We start from the raw sequence: 20,112 nt of genomic DNA, 5'->3' as shown, positions 1-20,112 counted from the left end.
TTGCTTGGTAACACAAATTGCTAATCAGCCAATCACTTGGCAGAAACTCCGGGCATTTAGGCATCTAGATGTGGTGAAGACAACTTGAAGTTCAAACCGAGCATCAGAATGGGGAAGAAATGGGATTTAAGTGACTTTGAACGTGGCATGGTTGTTGGTGCCAAACAGGCTGATCTGAGTATTTCAAAAACTGCTGATCTACTGGGATTTTCACGCACAACCATCTCTCTGGGTTACAGAGAATGGTCCAAAAAAGAGAAAATATCCAGTGAGCTGCAGTTGTGTGGAGGAAAATGCCTGATGTCAGGGTCAGAGGAGAATGGGCAGACTGGTTTGAGATAATGAAAAGGCAACAGTATCTCAACCACTTGTTACAACCAAGGTATGCAGAATATTATCTCTGAATGCACAACACATCGAATCTTGAAGTAGATGGGCTACAGCATCAACAGACCATATCGGCTGCCACTCCTGTCAGCTGAAAAATGAAAACTGAAAATTGGACAATAGAAGACTGGAAAAGCATTGCGTGGTCTGAGGAGTCTCAACTGTAGCTGCGACAATCAGATAGTAGGGTCAGAATTTGGTGTAAATAACATGAAAGCATGGATCCATCCAGCCTTGTATCAATGGTTCAGACTGGTGGTGTAATGGTATGGGGGGTATTTTCTTGGCAGTTTGGGCCCCTTAGCACCAAATGAGTGTCATTTAAATGCCACGGCCTACCTGAATATTGTTGCTGACCATGTCCATCCCTTTATGACTACAGTGTACCCATCTTCTGATGGCTCCTTCCAGCAGGATAATACACCATGTCACAAAGCTCCAATCATATCACCGCTGGTTTCTTGAACATGACAATGAGGTCATTGTACTCCAATGGCCTCCACAGTCACCAGATCTCAATCCAATAGAGCACCTTTGGGAGGAAGTGGAACAGGAGATTCGCATCATGGATGTGCAGCAGACAAATCTGCAACAACTGTGTGATGCCATCACGTCTCTATGGACCAAAATCTAAGGAATGTTTCTAACACCTTGTTGAATCTATGCCACAAAGAATTAAGGCAGTTCTGAAGGCAAAATGTGGTCCAACCCAGCACCAACAAGGTGTACCTAATAAAGTGTCCGTGAGTGTATATCCACTGCAATGGTGGCCAGTGGTAGAACCCCTGTGGCACCTTCCGTAGAACACAGAAACCTAGAATTCCACTGAACTCCGGCTGAGAAACCCTGGTCTAAAAAACACAAAAAACGTGAACCTTTCAGAAGTACCTCTTATACCATTGGCAGATACATTTTGCTCTGGAACAGTCAAACATTACCCACCTTCGTTTTCCTCCAGCAGTCGAACTTGCCGCAGTACTGGTTGGAGTTTCATGTAGAGTTGGTGGCTGTTACTCAATAGCTGAAGGAGGTGCCGTGAGCGCATGGAGCAGCCGGTATAGTACGTCAGTTTTCTGGCCGAGGGTAAGCCGTCTGGTAAGATCTCAAACTTTTTGCCCTGAAGAAATTATAGAAACATGTTGCAGCTAATGATCTCCAATCATTAGTATCTATTTATTAAAGGCATAAAGACTGTTCACCTACCAATGTGTAAGAAAGTGAATGACCTCTATTGCTTTAGTAATAAACTCGTGTGTTATTTCTAAATAAATATCAAAAAAGGAATATATCCGTGCTGTGGAATGGATAATTTACTCGCGCAAAAAAATAAATAAAATAGGTGGCTCTTGGTATGCTGTGTGAAATATACTGGACCTGTAATACTCAAAAATAACCCCCAACTCCACCCAGCCTGGCTTTAATTAGGAAAGGTGTTCCATTATTCAGACAGTAGGGAAGAAGGAAAGGGATCCCACATAGTGAAAAATAATGTTTTTTTTTTTTTTTTTTTTTACTTGGAATATAAAAGAAATGCACTTACATAATAACAAGCAGCGTTTGCCTTAGAAAAACATTGTTCTACCACATTAAAGATGGCCGCCACGTAGCTCCAGCACCGGAAGGGATGTCAAACAATGCGTTTCGTCATAGGAAGTGACGTCATTAGGAGCTAGAAACCTCTGGAAATCGTTCTACAGTTATTTACATGCAACAGAAACCGTCCACTACATCCCAATCACACGTGAGAGTCCCAATAATGGCCGATTTGAGTGTAATGGGCAGTTCCTGTTGCATATAAATACCTATAGAATGATGGCTGGATGTTTCTAGCTCCTGATGACATTATTTCCTAGAAGTAGTTATCAGTAAGGTGAACTACGGCATTGTACATATTAGAATTCACATTCATTGTTTTTGTTTATATATTTTAGGTAGCGCTGTTACCCAGAGAGCAGTTGGGGGTTATTTTTGTGTTATTTCTAAATGTAACATGGCAATAGGATAATGCGCACAAAACATGCACATGTGCAACGTCCAATGTAGCACTACACTAGTGTAAATGAGGCCTTCAGAGTCTCTGCTGTTATCCTAGAGCTGCCTTTCTCAAACTTTCTACCACAGAAACCCTTGAAAGAATATTCAAGTTTTAAAGAACGCTTGATAAAAAAAAATAAAAAATTATATTATATTTGGGGGGCCAGTGGGAAAAGTCGCCCCCCCCCCTTTTTACAACGGTGGTCAGAATGCCAAATTTCCAAACAGCTAAAAAGATGACTGGTGTCATGCTGCTGGCTTGGCCCAGGAACGATAAACATACTATCAGATAGGAAGTCACTCAGCCTCAGCTTAAGGAACCCCTAGCAATCTTTGCAGGAACCCTAGGCTTCCATGGAACTCTGATTGAGAATGGCTGTTTTAGAGGATGAATTACTCCACAGTGTATGCAACTAGAGAGCTCAGTGAGTGTTTAAACAAGGGACCCCTAGCAGTGCTTGCAGGAACCCTAGGCTTCAGTGGAACCCTGGTTATAAATTTTAGAGGATGAATTACTGCATAGTGCATGCAGCTAGAGAGGTCAGTGAGTGTTAAAATATTTTGCCACTTGTTAAAAAATATGCAACTTTAAAGTGGCTGTAAACCCTTACAAACCACTTTGACCTATAGGTTAGCCTAGATTAAGGCTTACCTGTAGGTCCAAGAAACATCTCTTTAACCTACACGGTTTAGGAGATATTTGCCAAAACACAGGCACCGCTGTCTACGGCGCATGTGCCATAGACAGCGGCGCACAGAGCGCGCCGCTGTCAATGGCGATATGCCGCGAGTGGCGGCTCCGGTGCGCATTATGACAGCCTGAGGAATGTCAATTTAATCTTGACGTCATTGTCGATTGACAGCGCCGGAGCAGCGAGACCCACCGAAAAGATGGAGGCTCCGGACTACAGGGGACAGCGGTGACTTCGCTGACTCCTGCGTCAGGTAAGTGACACATAATGGACTACTGTGCAATGCATAGTAGTCCATTATGCTTTACCTTTGCAGGGAATCAAAGAGGAAGTAAACTCATCAGGGTTTACTTCCTCTTTAATGTTCATAGTGCGGACACAATGCACTTTAACATGGTTGAAACCAGTAGCCAATTCCACTCTCACTTCTAAATCTTAGAGCGTTTAACTCCTCATTAAGTTCTTAAGAGGGATAATCCTGCCAGACTTGGCGCCTGCCTGTAGTTTGTTCCCGCATAATGCCATTTTTGTTGGACACAGTGATTACCTTTCGAGAAGGAAATCATACATAAATGTATCAAATGTATAATTCATAAATTCCGTCTCCCATCCAGACCCTTCCTGTTTTTATGGTAACCACTTACCACAAACACCAGCTTTCCTACATTGGTCCAGGGGAAGTCATACAGCAGCTGCTTTTCATCTCCTGAACTCTGCATAAAAAAGGAGAAATATCTTACACAAAGAAACCCAAAACTTTTTTTTTTTTTAAGTGTTTTTCTATGGATTTATATATAATGATATAGAGTATACACATGGGGCAGTCATTAGCTATTCATGCATGCTGAGAACCCGTCAAAAATAGGCTTGCGCACCCCGAAGGTATCAGCCAACTGGGCAGCCCCATGAATGGCTATCAACACAAGCCATGATAGAAGTACAGTGTCTGGCTATGATAAACGATAATTAAACAACAATTCATCATGAATGTTCCGATTCAATAATAAAACACCAACCTGGAAGACCTGGATTCCTCGCAGGGTCAGTCCAAGGAGCAATGAAGCTTCTACCTCCCTTTTATCCTGAAAATTTCAAACCAAATATAAAACGATTAGTTTTAAAGCTGAAGTTGAACCAGCTCACACTTTTTTTTTTTTTGGGGGGGGGGGGGGGGGGGGTTACTAAACCTGGAGAGTGCACAGTCTGATGCAGCTAGGCATAGAGACGAATCGGCTTCCAGGTTTTATTGCCAAAGCGAAATTCAACAAGCTGAAGTTAGAAGCTGATTGGCTACTACGCACAGCTGCACTATGTTCTGAGTGCTCCAGTTTTAGGCCGGGTTCACACTGCTGCGGGGGGAGATCCGGATGTGATTCGCACCGCACTGCAGTGCAAATCACATCCGATCTCCGTAGCGATGCGAGTTCAGCCATACAGATAGTATGGCTGAATTCGCATCGCTCCCGCAGCAAACTCGCACGGGACCCTTTTTTTGGTCCGCAACAGAATCGGATCGCATGGGTGTTCACACCATGCGATCCGATTCCTGTGCGAGTCTGCAGATCGCACTGCGATATACGGACGGATCTGGGGGTGTCATTAACATTTCATTGACACTCCCAGCCGTTCGCATAGGGCAGTGTGAACTGCCGGCGGGAGTCGTGCGATGCGGGAAAACGCAGCGGATTTGCAGCGTTCCCGCATCACTGTGGTGTGAACCCGGCCTAAGTAGATCTCCTTTGCCTTCCCTGGTTCTTCCCTCATCAACATGCTAATCATACAGTGCCTTGCGAAAGTATTTGGCCCCCTTGAACTTTTCAAACTTTTGCCACATTTCAGGCTTCAAACATAGATATATAAAATTTACATTTTTTGTGTAGAATCACCAACAAGTGGGACACAATTGTGAAGTGGAATGAAATCTATTGGATAATTTAACCACTTCAGCTCCGGACCAATAAACACCTTAAGGACCAGAGGTCTTTTTGCAATTTGGCACTGCGCTGCTTTAACTGGTAATTGCGCGGTCATGCAATATTGCACCCAAACGAAATTTGCGTCCTTTTCTTCCCACAAATAGAGCTTTCTTTTGATGGTATTTGATTGCCTCTGCGATTTTTTTTTTTTGCGATATAAATGGAAAAAGAGCGAAAATTTTGAAAAAAAAAAAAGATATTTTCTTTTTTTTGTTATAAGAAAAATCGAATAAACTAAATTTTAGTCATACATTGAGGGCAAAATTTATTCAGCCACATGTCTTTAGTAAAAAAAAATGTCAATAAGCGTATATTTTTTGGTTTGCGCAAAAGTTATAGCGTCTACAAACTAGAGTACATTTTCTGGAATTTACACAGCTTTTAATTTATGACTGCCGATCTCATTTCTTGAGGTGCTAAAATGGCAGGGCAGTACAAATCCCCCCCAAATGACCCCATTTTGGAAAGTAGACACCCCAAGGAAATTGCTGATGGGTATGTTGAGCCCATTGAATATTTATTTTTTTTGTCCTAAGGGATTGAATAATGACAAAAAAAAAAAAAAAAAAAAAAAAAAATTTTTTTTACAAAAAGTTGTCACTAAATGATATATTGCTCACACATGCCATGGTTATATGTGGAATTGCACCCCAAAATATATTCCGCTACTTCTCCCGAGTATGGGGATACCACATGTGTGGGACTTTTTGGGAGTCTAGTCGCGCACGGCACCCCGAAAACCCAATCACCACCTTCAGGATTTCTAAGGGTGCAAATTTTTGATTTAACTCCTCACTACCTATCACAGTTTCGAAGGCCATAAAATGCCAAAATAGCACAAAACCCCCCAAAATGACCCCATTTTGGAAAGTAGACACCCCAAGCTATTTACTGAGAGGCATGTTGAGTCCATGGAATATTTTATATTTTGCCAAAAGTTGCAGGAATATTACAAACTTTTTTTTTTTTGCACAAAGTTGTCACTAAATGATATATTGCTCACACATGCTATGGGCAGAAGTCAAATTACACCCCAAAATAAATTCTGCTGCTTCTCCCGAGTACGGGGATACCACATGTGGGGGACTTTTTGGGAGCCTAGCCACGTACGGGACCCCGAAAACCAAGCACTGCCTTCCGGATTTGAATATAAAATGCTACCAAAAAACCTGTTAGCGATGGCAGGGATCAGGCCTGACTCTGCGATCGCTGCAGTTATGTGTTTAGTGTTTTGTAAGTGACAGTGATCGATCGATACTGCACTTGGGTGGGCTGGGCAGAGGGGCAAAACGCAGGTGCCAGCAGGTATTTGGGCTGATCCCGCTAACAATGCGTTTTTTTGGAACCCTAAACTGCTGGGGACGCTAGTATAGATCTGATCAGATCAGATATTGATCTGTTCAGATTCTATACCACTACGGGAGGTGTATGCTTTGCGTGTGGGTGTTAGCGGTACTGGCACTAACCTAGCGCTGCCTGGGGCGACGCAGACCCTGACCCTAAAACCTAATTGATATCACCCGCCGGGTGATCAGGGGGTTAAACCTTTATTGGGTAATAAATGGTGGGTGCCCTGATGCTATAAAAAACAAACTAACCAGAGTCACCCGTAACACTTATACGGTGATCAGTGGTGAAAGGGTTAACTAGGGGCAATCAGGGGGTTCAAATTTTTATTAGGTAGTATATGGGGGTCCCTGGCGCTATATAAAAACCTGACGGGGAACCTAAATAACTAACTGGCTAACCAGCGTCACCAGTGACACTTATACTGTGATCGCTGGTGAAAGGGGGTGAAAGGGTTAACTAGCAGCAATCAGGGGGTTAAAACCATTATTGGGTAGTATATCGGGGTACCTAGCGCTATAAAAACCTGGCGGTGAACCTAAAAAAATAACTAGCTACCTAGCGACACTAGCGACACTGATGCAGCGATCAGAAAAACGATCGCTTAGTGACACTGGCAAAAGGGGGTGAAAGGGTTAACTAGCGGCAATCAGGGGGTTAAAACCATTATTGGGTAGTATATCGGGGTACCTAGCGATATAAAAACCTGGCGGTGAACCTAAAAAAAGGAAGCTTCTCATTGGCCAGGAGCGATCCAGAGGGGGTGGCCGAAAACCAACGGCCATCCCCTCATCACGGAGCGCTCCTGGAGCGAACCGGACCGCCGTAACCAGCGGGAGGGGGTCCGATCGGACCCCCCACCCGCTGGAAGGCAGGCACGTACATCTACGTGATTGTGCCTGCCTGTGCCATTGTGTTGACGTACATTGGCAATACGGCGGTCCTGAAGTGGTTAAACTTTTTTAGCAAATAAAAAACTGAAAAGTGGTGCGTGCAAAATGATTTGGCCCCTTTACTTTCAGTGCAGCAAACTCACTCCAGAAGTTCAGCAAGGATCTCTGAATGATCCAATGTTGTCCTAAATGACTGATGGTGATAAATAGAATCCACCTGTGTGTAATCAAGTCTCTGTATAAATGCACCTGCTCTGTGATAGTCTCAGGGTTCTGTTGAAAGCGCAGAGAGCATCGTGAAGACCAAGGAACACACCAGGCAGGTCCGTAATACTGTTGTGGAGAAGTTTAAAGCCGGATTTGGATACAAAAAGATTTCCCAAGCTTTAAACATCCCAAGGAGCACTGTGCAAGCGATCATTTTGAAATGGAAGGAGTATCAGACCACTGCAAATCTACCAAGACCTGGCCTTCCCTCTAAACTTTCAGCTCAGACAAGGAGAAGACTGATCAGAGATGCAGCCAAGAGGCCCATGATCACTCTGGATGAACTGCAGAGAACTACAGCTGACGTGGGAGAGTCTGTCCATAGAACAATCAGTCGTACACTGCACAAATCTGGCCTTTATGGAAGAGTGGCAAGAAGAAAGCCATTTCTCAAAGATATCCATAAAAAGTCTTGTCTAAAGTTTGCCACAAGCCACCTGGGAGACACACCAAACATGTGGAAGAAGGTGCTCTGGTCAGATGAAACCAAAATCCAACTTTTTGCCCACAATGCAAAACGATATGTTTGGCGTAAAAGCAACACAGCTCATCACCCTCAACACACCATCCCCACTGTCAAACATGGTGGTGGCAGCATCATGGTTTGGGCCTGCTTTTCTTCAGCAGGGACAGGGAAGATGGTTAAAATTGAGGGGAAGATGGATGCAGCCAAATACAGGACCATTCTGGATGAAAACCTGTTGGAGTCTGCAAAAGACCTGAAACTGGGACGGAGATTTATCTTCCAACAAGACAATGATCCCAAACATACAGCAAAACCTACAAAAGAATGGTTCACAAATAAACGTATCCAGGTGTTAGAATGGCCAAGTCAAAGTCCAGACCTGAATCCAATCGAGAATCTGTGGAAATAGCTGAAAACTGCTGTTCACAAACGCTCTCCATCCAACCTCACTGAGCTCCAGCTGTTTTGCAAGGAAGAATGGGCAAGAATTTCAGTCTCCCGATGTGCAAACCTGATAGAGACATACCCCAAGCAACTTGCAGCTGTAATCGCAGCAAAAGGTGGCTCTACAAAGTATTAACGCAAGGGGGCCGAATAATTTTGCACGCCCCACTTTTCATTTTTTTTATTAGTTAAAAAAGTTTCAAAAATCCAATAGATTTCGTTCCACTTCACAATTGTGTCCCACTTGTTGGTGATTCTTCACAAAAAATAAAAAAATTTATATCTTTATGTTTTTGCCACATTTCAGGCTTCAAAGGTTGAAAAGTTCAAGGGGGCCGAATACTTTCGCAAGGCACTGTATGTTTGTTTAAATAAAATCTTTCCAGTTTCATTACATACCCTATTTAGGATCCAGTGATGTCATCCCTGGGTTTCTGTGTGTCTCTATGCAATGCAGGTATATTACGGATGGTGGGAGGGGCCAGCAGGGGGCTATACATGGAAACCTTAAAACATGGCAGCATCCTGCCTCAGTATTACTCTCAAGAGTCCTAATTCCTGATGCAAGCAGTGGGTTGGTCTCTGGCAGTGGTGGTGTTTTTTTGTTTGGGGGGGGGCAAACCCCCCCCACTGCACGTTAAACACCAGCACTTACCCCATCGGTGGCGAGGATCAGTGAGCACATTGGGGATTGGTGGGCACACAGCATCGGTGGGCACACAGCATCGGGGATCGGCGGGCACATCGGGCTGGGGATCAGGCTGCCCCGGGCATCTGGCAGTGTCTGTGTCCTCCTCTTCTGAGATCACGGCAGCTTCCGTCGTGCATCTCCTTCCCTCCTCCTAGGCATCCAAAATGATCGCCTGACCTCTCAGCCAATCAGGGGAAACGGTTTTCAGACCCACGCTTTCTGGCGCAGAGGCGATTGTTTTGGAAAAGCGAATTTTCATTTCCTTTCCTAACATACCAGGGTGGGCTCCGAGCGCAGTGCTCTGCGCTCCGAGTCTACCCTATTTTGAAGCCTATTACAGCCTATGGCTCTAATCAAGTGCTTCAAAAAAATAAAAATAAAAAAAAAACACCCCCGCCCCTGTAATTCATGCGTCCGGTGTCCTGAATGGGGCCGGACGCCTGAATTGGTGGTGGCAGCGGTGACCGTGGATAGCATGAATCTATCCATTAACCATATAGGGGGTGGCGTGGATAGAGGGGGCAGTTCCCATGCGCACTTAATGGATGGGCCGCCACTGTTCTCAGGATGATATCAAAATGCTTTAATGGGTGGATATCAGTCTGGAGGAGTGGGAGCTCCTAGGCAGCCTGTATTTGCATGCAGACCACCCTAGGTAATACCTGTATGTGATGCTGAACTTTCATGGTTGACAGAACTGAAATCTAATGAATAAAGGGGGTGGACCGGGGACAGTTAGGCTGGGAGGGAATGAGCTAGATGATGCTGAATGTTCTCCAGCCAGGAAATTTCCACTCACTTTCAGTAGCTGTGACTTCTTCTTAATAAATACATAAATCCGAAACAAAAATTTGACAGGCACCCTGTACCATAAGAAACTGCATTTTTATTTTTAAATACTTGTGTTTTTTCAATTTATACATCCTTTGTTCCATCTCAGTGCTGGAAATCACCTGCAGCCACATTGGAGCCACTTCCTACCAATGATGGGGCACTATTGCTCCCACTGACACCAATGATGGGGCACTATTGCTCCCACTGACACCAATGATGGGGCACTATTGCTCCCACTGACACCAATGATGGGGCACTATTCCTCCCTGGCCCTTTGTTTAGAAAGTTTGGAGACCCCATGCACAAAAAAAAAACAAAAAAAAAAAAAAAAAGCACATGATACACGATGCCTGATGTTGAGTTTCATAGTGTGTATGGGACCTAATATATTTGAGCTTGAATGAGATTTTAGCGATTGGGTTTACATATTTCTTCACCGGGGTTATCAGCTAGCTGAGGCAAACAGCTTGCACTTCATATCGTCCCTCTGCCTTCTCACCTTGTATAACCTGTAGTAATGGACGCAGAGGTCATCGAGTCTTGCAGCCTCTTTTATATACATCAGTTGTGCCTCCGATACGGACAGTGCAAATTGGTCACGGTGAATATTAGGAATGTGCTTGAGGATGTAATCTTTTCCTCGCTTCTTTATTATCTGTAGAAGAAAACAATGCAATGAGCAATGCAGTGTCAGAAGGTCATGACAGTGCACTAAACATTTGGCTGCAGCTTGATCTGCTTATGGTAACAGTATCTCACAAAAGTAAGTCACATTTTATTCCATCTTTTCATGTGACAACACTGAAGAAATGACACTTGTCTACAATGTAAAGTAGTGAGTGTACAGCTTGTATAACAGTGTAAATTTGTTGTCCCCTCAAAATAACTCAACACAAAGCCATTAATGGCTAAACCACTGGCAACAAAAGTGAGTACACCCCTAAGTGAAAATGTCCAAATTGGGCCCAAAGTGGCCATATTTTGTGTGGCCACCATTATATTCCAGCACTGCCTTAACCCTCTTGGGCATGGAGGTCACCAGAGCTTCACAGGTTGCCACTGGAGTCCTCTTCCCCTCCTCCATGATGACATCATGGAGCTGGTAGATGTTGGAGACCTTGCGTTCCTCCACCTTCCATTTGAGGATGTCCCACAGATGATAAATAGGGTTTAGGTCTGGAGACATGCTTGGCTAATCCATCACCTTTACCCCGAGCTTCTTTAGCAAGGCAGTGATCATCTTGGTGGTGCGTTTGGGGTGGTCATTGTTGGAATACTGCCCTGCAGGCCAGTCTCTGAAAGGAGGGGATCATGCTCGGCTTCAGTATGTCACAGTACATGTTGGCATTCATGGTCCCCTCAATGATCTGTAGCCCCCCAGTGCCGGCAGCACTCATGCAGCCCCAGACCATGACACTCCCACCACCATGCTTGACTGTAGGCAAGACACACTTGTCTTTGTCCTCCTCACCTGGTTGCCGTCACACACACTTGACACCATCTGACACCAAATACGTTTATTTTGGTCTCATCAGACCACAGGCCATGGTTCCAGTAATCCACGTCCTTAGTCTGCTTGTCTTCAGCAAACTGCAGGCTTTTTTGTGCATCATCTTTAGAAGAGGCTTCTTTCTGGGACGACAGCCATGCAGACCAATTTGATGCAGCGTGTGGCGTATGGTCTGAGCACTGACAGGCTGACCCCCCACCCATTCAACCTCTACAGCAATTCTGGCAGCACTCGTACTATTTCCCAGAGACAACCTCTGGATATGACGCTGAGCACGTACACTCAACTTCTTTGGTGGCCCATGGCGAGGCCTGTTCTGAGTGGAACCTGTCCTGTTATACCGCTGTATGGTCTTGGTATGGCCACCATGCTGCAGCTCAGTTTCAGGGTCTTGGCAATCTTCTTATAGCCTAGGCTATCTTTATGTAGAGCAACAATTCTATTTTTCAGATCCTCAGAGTTTTCTTTGCCACGAGGTGTCATGTTGAACTTCCAGTGAGCAGTATGAGAGAGTGAGAGCGATAACACCAAATTTAACACAACTGCTCCCCATTCACACCTGAGACCTTGTAACACCAACAAGCCACATGACACCGGGGAGGGAAAATGGCTAATTGGGCCCAATTTGGACACTTTCACTTAGGGGTGTACTGACTTTTGTTGCCAGCGGTTAAGACATTAATGGCTGTGTGTTGAGCTATTTTGAGGGGACGGCAAATGTACACTGTTATACAAGCTGTACACTCACTACTTTACATTGTAGCAAAGTGTCATTTCTTCGGTGTGGTCACATGCAAACTGTAATGCCGCGTACACGCGATCGGAATTATGGTCAGAAAAAGGTATGATGGTTTTCCCAACAGAATTCTGACAGAATTCCGCTCAAGCTGTCTGCATACACACGGTCACACCAAATTCTGACTGCCAAGAACTTGGTGACGTACAACATGTACGACGGGACTAGAAAAAAGGAAGTTCAATACCTAGTCCCCAATAGCTTCCATTTCGTAGTTGAATCTGAGCATGCGTGAGTTTTTGCACGTCGGAATTGCATACACACGATCGGAATAGGGCAGCACAGTGGTGTAGTGGTTAGCACTCTCGCCTAGCAGCAAGAAGGGTCGCTGGTTCAAATCCCAACCACAACACTACCTGCCTGGAGTTTGCATGTTCTCCCTGTGCCTGCATGGGTTTCCTCCGGGTACTCTGGTTTCCTCCCACACTCCAAAGACATGCAGGGAGGTTAACTGGCTTCTGTCCAAAATTGGCCCTAGTATATGAATGGGGACCTTGGATTGTGGGCTCCTTGAGGGTAGGGACTGATGTGAGTGTGCAATGTACAGGGATAGGGATGCACCGAAATTTCGGCCGCCGAAACATATCGGCCGAAAATGGTGTTTTCGGCAAAATGCCGAAAGGAAAATCTTGCCGATAATGGGGCCGGAAATGGGGGCGGGGCCTGTGCGGGGCCCCACCCCCTGGTGCCGCCCATTGCACGGGTGTTTTCCTGGCTCGTGTCCAGTCCTCTGTCCTCCGTCCTCCCTCCTCCTTTCCTCCCGCCCGACAGTGCGGTGATCTCCGTGTGTCACGGAGCTGTGCATTGAATTGCCTGGGCGGCTGCAGTAACAATGTCCCGCCTCCTGTGACAGACGGTACACTGATCCAATGGCGGGACATTGAATCAGCGTGACGTGATTACAGGAGGCGGGACATTGTTACTGCAGCCGCCCGGGAAATTCAATGCACAGCTCCGTGACACACGGAGATCACCGCACAGATCTGGGCATGGGTAAGGCTGCATTTAGACACTGCATAAGGGGGAAAGAGTGTGCCCAGGGCAAGCATCGCAGAGTTTTGTCCGCAGCTAAATCAAGTTTTTTGTGCCCACAGTGCTGCTGCATCCAAAAGTCATTTGTTTGCCTCTGAGACTATCTACCTCTGGCCACTAGTGTGAATGGAGCCATGCTATATAACACCAGGTCACAGGACAAAGGCTGTACTCACTTTATTGACCATATAAAAAAATAATAATAATCTTGATTTTGACCCAGCTAGTTTTTTATCGCTATGTGATAGAATGGGGAAGGGTTAAGTTATTGCTAGTAGAGGTAACGATATGAGCATTCCCAATAGAAGTCTGTTGGAACGGAACCAGGTAGCTTGCTTGGGGCCAGTTCACACCAGATGCAGTTCCGTGTGCTTTTTTTTTTTTTTTTGCACAAAATGCATGCACAGTGTTTTCCATGTATTCCAATGGCTCTAGTTCACACCATGCAGTCAGTTTCCGCACCGGAAACTGACTGCATGGTGTGAACTAAAGCCATTGGAATACATGGAAAACTGTGCATGTATTTTTATCAGGCAGGCTGCATCTGAGGGGGAACTGGTGAGGCTGCTTTGATCTCCTGTACCATGCCTGCAGTCTCTGACCAGCTCCTGTACCATGCCTGCAGTCTCTGACCATCTCCTGTACCATGCCTGCAGTCTCTGACCATCTCCTGTACCATGCCTGCAGTCTCTGACCATCTCCTGTACCATGCCTGCAGTCTCTGACCATCTCCTGTACCATGCCTGCAGTCTCTGACCATCTCCTGTACCATGCCTGCAGTCTCTGACCATCTCCTGTACCATGCCTGCAGTCTCTGACCATCTCCTGTACCATGCCTGCAGTCTCTGACCATCTCCTGTACCATGCCTGCAGTCTCTGACCATCTCCTGTACCATGCCTGCAGTCTCTGACCATCTCCTGTACCATGCCTGCAGTCTCTGACCATCTCCTGTACCATGCCTGCAGTCTCTGACCATCTCCTGTACCATGCCTGCAGTCTCTGACCATCTCCTGTACCATGCCTGCAGTCTCTGACCATCTCCTGTACCATGCCTGCAGTCTCTGACCATCTCCTGTACCATGCCTGTAGTCTCTGACCATCTCCTGTACCATGCCTGCAGTCTCTGACCATCTCCTGTACCATGCCTGCAGTCTCTGACCAGCTCCTGTACCATGCCTGCAGTCTCTGACCAGCTCCTGTACCATGCCTGCAGTCTCTGACCAGCTCCTGTACCATGCCTGCAATCTCTGACCATCTCCTGTACCATGCCTGCAGTCTCTGACCAGCTCCTGTAATATGTCCCCAGTCTCTGACCATCTGCTGTATGAAAATATTTTTTAAAAACAGTCATTTTCGGTATCGGTGCTGTTTCGGTTTTGGTTTTCGGCCTAGTGTATTTTTCATTTTCGGTATCGGTTTCGGCACCAAAAAACCCATTCGGTGCACCCCTAGATAGGGGCAATTGTAGACACTCACTCAGGTTGAACTGGATGCACTGGTGTCTTTATTCAACCTTACTAACTATGAAACTATGAATTTCCGATAGAAAGTTTTTCCATTGGGAAAATTGAGAACATGCTCTCAAATTTTTGCTGGCGGGAATTCGGCCAGCTAAATTCCAATGGAGCATACACACTAGAGGTCGACCGATATATCGGCCGATATTTGCCGTTTTTTAAATAATCGGCATCGGCCGATTTGTGCTGATAAAAAGCCGATTTAGAACTACAGCGGGACTTTGAAATGACTTCTGTATAGAATGGTCTAAGTTGACTGAGTCGTCATAGCAACACTTTCCTCCTCTCTGGGCAGGCTGCCAAGAAAAGAACTAAATGATACAATGTTTACACTTGAATGAATGAAGTCATCTCTGTGTGTAGAAGTTCTGTTTAACCATTTAAAGACTAAATCTTTTCTGACACTTGTTGCTTACAAGTAAAAATCCTGTACTTTCTGCCAGAAAATCACTTAGACCCCCCAAAAATTATATATATTTTTTTAGCAGAGATCCTAGGGAATAAAATAGCGGTTGTTGCAATATTTTATGTGACGCGGTATTTGCGCAGAGGTCTTTCAAATGCATTTTTTGGGGAAAAAAATACACCATTTAAAAAATAAAAATAAAATAAAAACAGTAAAGTTAGCCCATTTTTTTTTTTTTTGTCCAAAAGTTTTGACTACCTGTTTTTATTTAAAATATATATATATATATATATATATATAATTTTATTTTTTTTATCTAAATCATACATACAAGTAAACTGATTGGAGGTTTGTTTTGTTTAATAAATGTTTAAGTGTAAGAAATTTTCTGTATCACGTATGAAGGCCGCTTTCACACTGGAGCGGGCAGGCGTTGATGGTAAAACGCAAGTTTTAGCGGCTCTTTACCATAATTTTAGCGGTGCTATTTGGCTGCTAGTGGGGCACATATAACCCAGCTAGCGGCCAAGGAAGAGGTTAAATGCGCCCATGAAGCACCGCTGCCAAATCGCATTGCATGCGCTTCGGCAGTGGTGCCCATTCATATCAATGGGCAGGAGTGGTGGCGGAGCGGTATACACCACTCCAAACGTGCTGCTTGCAGGACTTTTTTTTTAAGATCCTGCCAGTGCATCGCCTCAGTGTGAAAGCACTGTGTCTTTCACACAGACTGCAGGGGAGCCATTTTACAGGCACTTTACAGGCGCTATTTTTAGCCCAAAAGCGCCTTAAAACGCCCCAGTGGGAAAGGTGTGTTAGATCAAGGGGGATTAAAAATAAATAAATAAATAAATAAAATAAAATCGGCCTAACATATCGGCCCAAAAAAATCGGCATCATATATCGGCTATCGGCCGCCATGATTTCTAAATATCGGCATCGGCCAGAGAAAAACCCATATCGGTCGACCTCTAATACACACGGTCGCATTTTCCGATGAAAAGCTCTTATCGGTCTTTTGCTGCCTGAAATTCCCGATCGTGTGTACGCGGCACAACAGCGCATTTCAATTTACATAGCACAGCTGGAGACAAAAAGGAAAGGAGCCTTGCAAAGTGGGTTTCCTTGAAAACATTTGTCCAGGGCAGCCTATACGGCCAGTACAGCCGTAATGACAGGTCCTCTTTACTAGCAGAACAGATCATTTTGAACATTATGCAGCTGATTTTGTTCCGTCCTTATCTGCAGATTAGTGCTTGGCTCCCCGCGGTGTAGAAGATGAAGTTTTGTGGAGTTAATGGCCACGAGTATATTGCATTTTTTGACTGTGTCCTCGTAATATGTCAGAAACTTCGAATAAAGCTGGATTAATGCCGGCCCCCTTCCCATCCCAGCAGAGACTAGAGCAATCAGCATCTCGATCAATTTTCCATTTGTAATAATGAATTTACGGATGCGCTGCTCTCCAGCACCATTATAATTTGTCATCTTGTCGAAGTGCTTATTTACTGCGCTATGTCACAGTCACGGCTGTCTGACCCCCAGCAAGATTCATGATGTTTATTACCGGCGGGGCACAACAACATTTACATACACGATTTAAAGGGGAAATGTTGCTTTATCAGAACGGAAAAACTAAAAGTTTTTAAAAAGGCAAAATATGTATTTTTTTTTCAGTTTTGCACAAAGTAGTAAATAGGGTGATTTATTGTCTTTATTGACTTAAGTTGGCCATTAGCTAGAGAGTTTGGATCAAGTTAGCCACTGCATATTAAAGTTGCTAAATTGGATCTGAGCATTTGTGCTACAATGGACACTGATGTTCATCATTAAGTCATCATGTTTTGTAAGCTTATGCCGTGTACACACGGCCGGATTTTGACAGCAAAGGTCCGACGGAAAGAATCCGCCAGACAATTCGATCGGGTGTGCGCTTCATCGGACCTCTGCGGTCTAAAAAATGCAGACGGACTTTAGATTTAGAACAGGTTTCAAAATCTTTCCGACGGACTTGAGTCCAGTCGAAAAATCAGTTAGTCTGTATGCAAGTCCGACGGGTGAAAACCGACGCTAGGGCAGCTATTGGCTACTGGCTATGAACTTCCTTATTCTAGTCCGGTCGTACGTCATCACGTTCGAATCTGTTGGACTTTGGTGTGATTGTGTGTGGCCAAATCCATTAGTTCGGAAAGTCTGTCGGAACTCCACTGAAAAGTCAGTCGGGAAGACTGTCGGACCTAGTCTGCCGGAAAGTCCGGTCGTGTGTACACGGCATTAGGGTTATTCTTACAAAAAAAAAAAGACTACAAATATTAAAGAGGAAGTAAACCCTGATGGGTTTACTTCCTCTTTCATTCCCTGCAAAGGTAAAGCATAATGGGCTACTATGCATCGCATCGCATAGTATTCCATTATGTATCACTTACCTGACACAGGAGCCAGCGATGTCACCGCTGTCCCCTGTAGTCCGGCGCATCCATCTTCTAGGTGGGTCTCGCTGCTCCGCCGCTGTCATTCGGCGAAGCCACGATGACGTCACTCCCGCGCATGGGAGCCGACACGCGCGGCATATTCGCCGTTGACGGTGCCGCGCTCAGTGCGCCTGCGCGCCACTGTCTACCCCTGTCTTTCGGCAAATATCTCCGTGTATGTTTAGGAGATATTTCTTGGACCTACAGGTAAGCCTTAATCTAGGCTTACATGTAGGTCAAAGTTGGTTATAAGGGTTTACAACCACTTTAAATACTAAACAGCAGCAATGAAAATCAAAACTCTATCTTACCCAAGGAGGAAAATAGGCTTCTGGGTCAAAGTATTTTCCATGGTGTTTGTTCTTCTTGAAGTTGCCCAGGTCAGCCTGTAGGGCATAGGAGGCCAGTAGGAAGTAGGCCTCTTCCCTCACGGTGCTCTGGGAGAGCAGGGTTTGTTTCCGCAGGTGCCAATAGTAATAGTACCGTGCCGTCCTATCGCTGCATAATGACAGAAAAGAACAACATAAATGCCCAGTTCCTATGATCTTCAGCTCCATCTAATAACCATAATGTGGTATTTTCTCAAAACACTTATGAACGAACAACATTTGACCTGTAGAGAGAATAGAAGGAGAACATTTGATTTTGCACCATTTGCACAGAATGTGTGTACCGACAATTTCATTGGTCGCCTCTCCTCCTTAACCAATCAGAGAACGCCTTGCATTCATTGAGAAAATGTAAAGCCATCTCTGAATGATGTCTGTCCCGAATGGCAACAGGGCAGCCGCACGGGACCCAGAAGCTACTGGTGATTACTGGAATAGGGTGCTTCTAGACTAGCCTTTCGCAACCTTTCCAATAAAGAAGGAAGCCTTAAATTAACCACTTGCTTACTGGGCACTTAAACCCCCCTCCTGCCCAGACCAATTTTCAGCGCTTTGAATGACAATTACGCGGTCATACAACACTGTACCCAAATGAAATTTTTATAATTTTTTCCCCAAAAATAGAGCTTTCTTTTGGTGGTATTTAATTACAGCTGGGAGTTTTATTTTTTGCTAAAACAAACAAAAAAAGATGCAAAATAAAAAATAAATAAAAAAATCATGTTTAATAGTTTGTTATAAAATTTTGCAAACAGGTCATTTTTCTCCTTCATTGAAATGCCTCGATGAGGCGGCACTGGTGGGCACTGATAGGCACAGTTAAGGCGGCACTAATAGGCACAGATAAGGTGGCACCGATGGGCACAGATAAGGCAGTACTGATGGGCACTGATGGGCGGCACTGATGGGCACAGATATGTGGCACTGGGGTGCAACACTGTTGAGGCAGATTGTGGGCACTGATGCGGGACACTTTTTTATTATTTGGGTGGCACTGGCAGGGGGCAGGTGGGCACTGATAAGCTGGCCGTGATCGGGACTGATGTCCCGATCATGGCCGCCGGTGATCGCCTTTTTTTTTTTCTTCTCGCTGTGTCAGCGCGAGGAGGAAAAATAGCAGATTACCGGCTCATGATCAGCCATCATTGGCTGACAGCTGATCACGTGGTAAGGGGTCGGGATCGACCCCTTGCTCCGATCCGTAATCAGGCGAGTCTCAGACTTGCTGATCACAGAGCGCGCCGCGTGCGCCCCTCAGGCATGGGACGACGTCAATAGACGTCGTCCCGGCAAAGCAGGTCCGCGCTGTAGCAGTCATTTGGCTATAGCGCAGATCTCAAACGATTAACTTTCCAGGCTCAGGTAACCCCTGTTTAAAATCACTAGATCTACAACTCATGATACATTAGTGCAGCCATTCTCAACCAGGGTTCCTCCAGAGGCTTCTAGGGGTTCCTTGAGCTGTGGCTGATGAACCACCTTTTTGATGGTGCCTACAGACTTCAAGGTTCAGCATCACTTAGTAAAGCCGGCAGCATGGCACCAAATATCTTTTTAGCTGTCTTTAAGGGTGGCAATCTGAGCACCATTTTAAGGGGAACATTCTTCCTATTGACCACCAGTATAAGGGGCATTGTTCTATTGACCCCCGATGAATTGGTTTTAGTAAGGGTTCCTCGAGACTTGAAAATTATTTTTGGGGCTCCTCTAGAGTTAAAAGGCTGAGAAAGCCTGCATTAGTGCGATGCCCAGCGGGAAGAATGCTGCTAACACTTGTGGTCATTAGGAAGAATTACTCCCTTTATAGATAGCTATTGTGTCAGTGGGAACTTATCTGGGAGGCAGATATTGTTCATGATACCCCTAGAAACCTCTGGAGGAACCCTAGGGTTCCATGGAACCCTGGATTACAAACCCTGCTCTAGAGAGATCCCCCAGCTATGGTATATATTGGTCCAA

General features: G+C 45.1%; 1 protein-coding gene and 1 long non-coding RNA gene across 2 annotated transcripts in view; one reads left to right on the top strand and one right to left on the bottom strand.

The window, feature by feature from the left end:
- Positions 1 to 20,112, bottom strand: part of FRMD6 (FERM domain containing 6) — a 144,089-nt gene that overhangs the window by 12,893 nt on the left and 111,084 nt on the right. Inside the window, exons 6-10 of the mRNA XM_077466794.1 lie at positions 18,076 to 18,262; positions 10,531 to 10,686; positions 4,130 to 4,195; positions 3,758 to 3,826; positions 1,330 to 1,504 (exon numbers count right to left, since the gene is read on the bottom strand). Coding sequence (XP_077322920.1) covers positions 1,330 to 1,504; positions 3,758 to 3,826; positions 4,130 to 4,195; positions 10,531 to 10,686; positions 18,076 to 18,262 — 653 coding nt within the window. The remainder of the gene's footprint in view (positions 1 to 1,329; positions 1,505 to 3,757; positions 3,827 to 4,129; positions 4,196 to 10,530; positions 10,687 to 18,075; positions 18,263 to 20,112) is intronic.
- Positions 1 to 20,112, top strand: part of LOC143956582 (uncharacterized) — a 140,795-nt gene that overhangs the window by 62,761 nt on the left and 57,922 nt on the right. The gene's annotated exons all lie outside the window — the stretch shown is intronic.

This window comes from Lithobates pipiens, unplaced genomic scaffold (genome assembly GCF_037356315.1).
Source record: "Lithobates pipiens isolate NorthernLeopardFrog02 unplaced genomic scaffold, aLitPip1_a1.2 Scaffold_37, whole genome shotgun sequence".
NCBI classification, from domain to species: Eukaryota; Metazoa; Chordata; class Amphibia; order Anura; family Ranidae; genus Lithobates; species Lithobates pipiens.
Note: the sequence above shows the minus strand (reverse complement) of the source record. Positions and strands in the feature narration are given on the sequence as shown.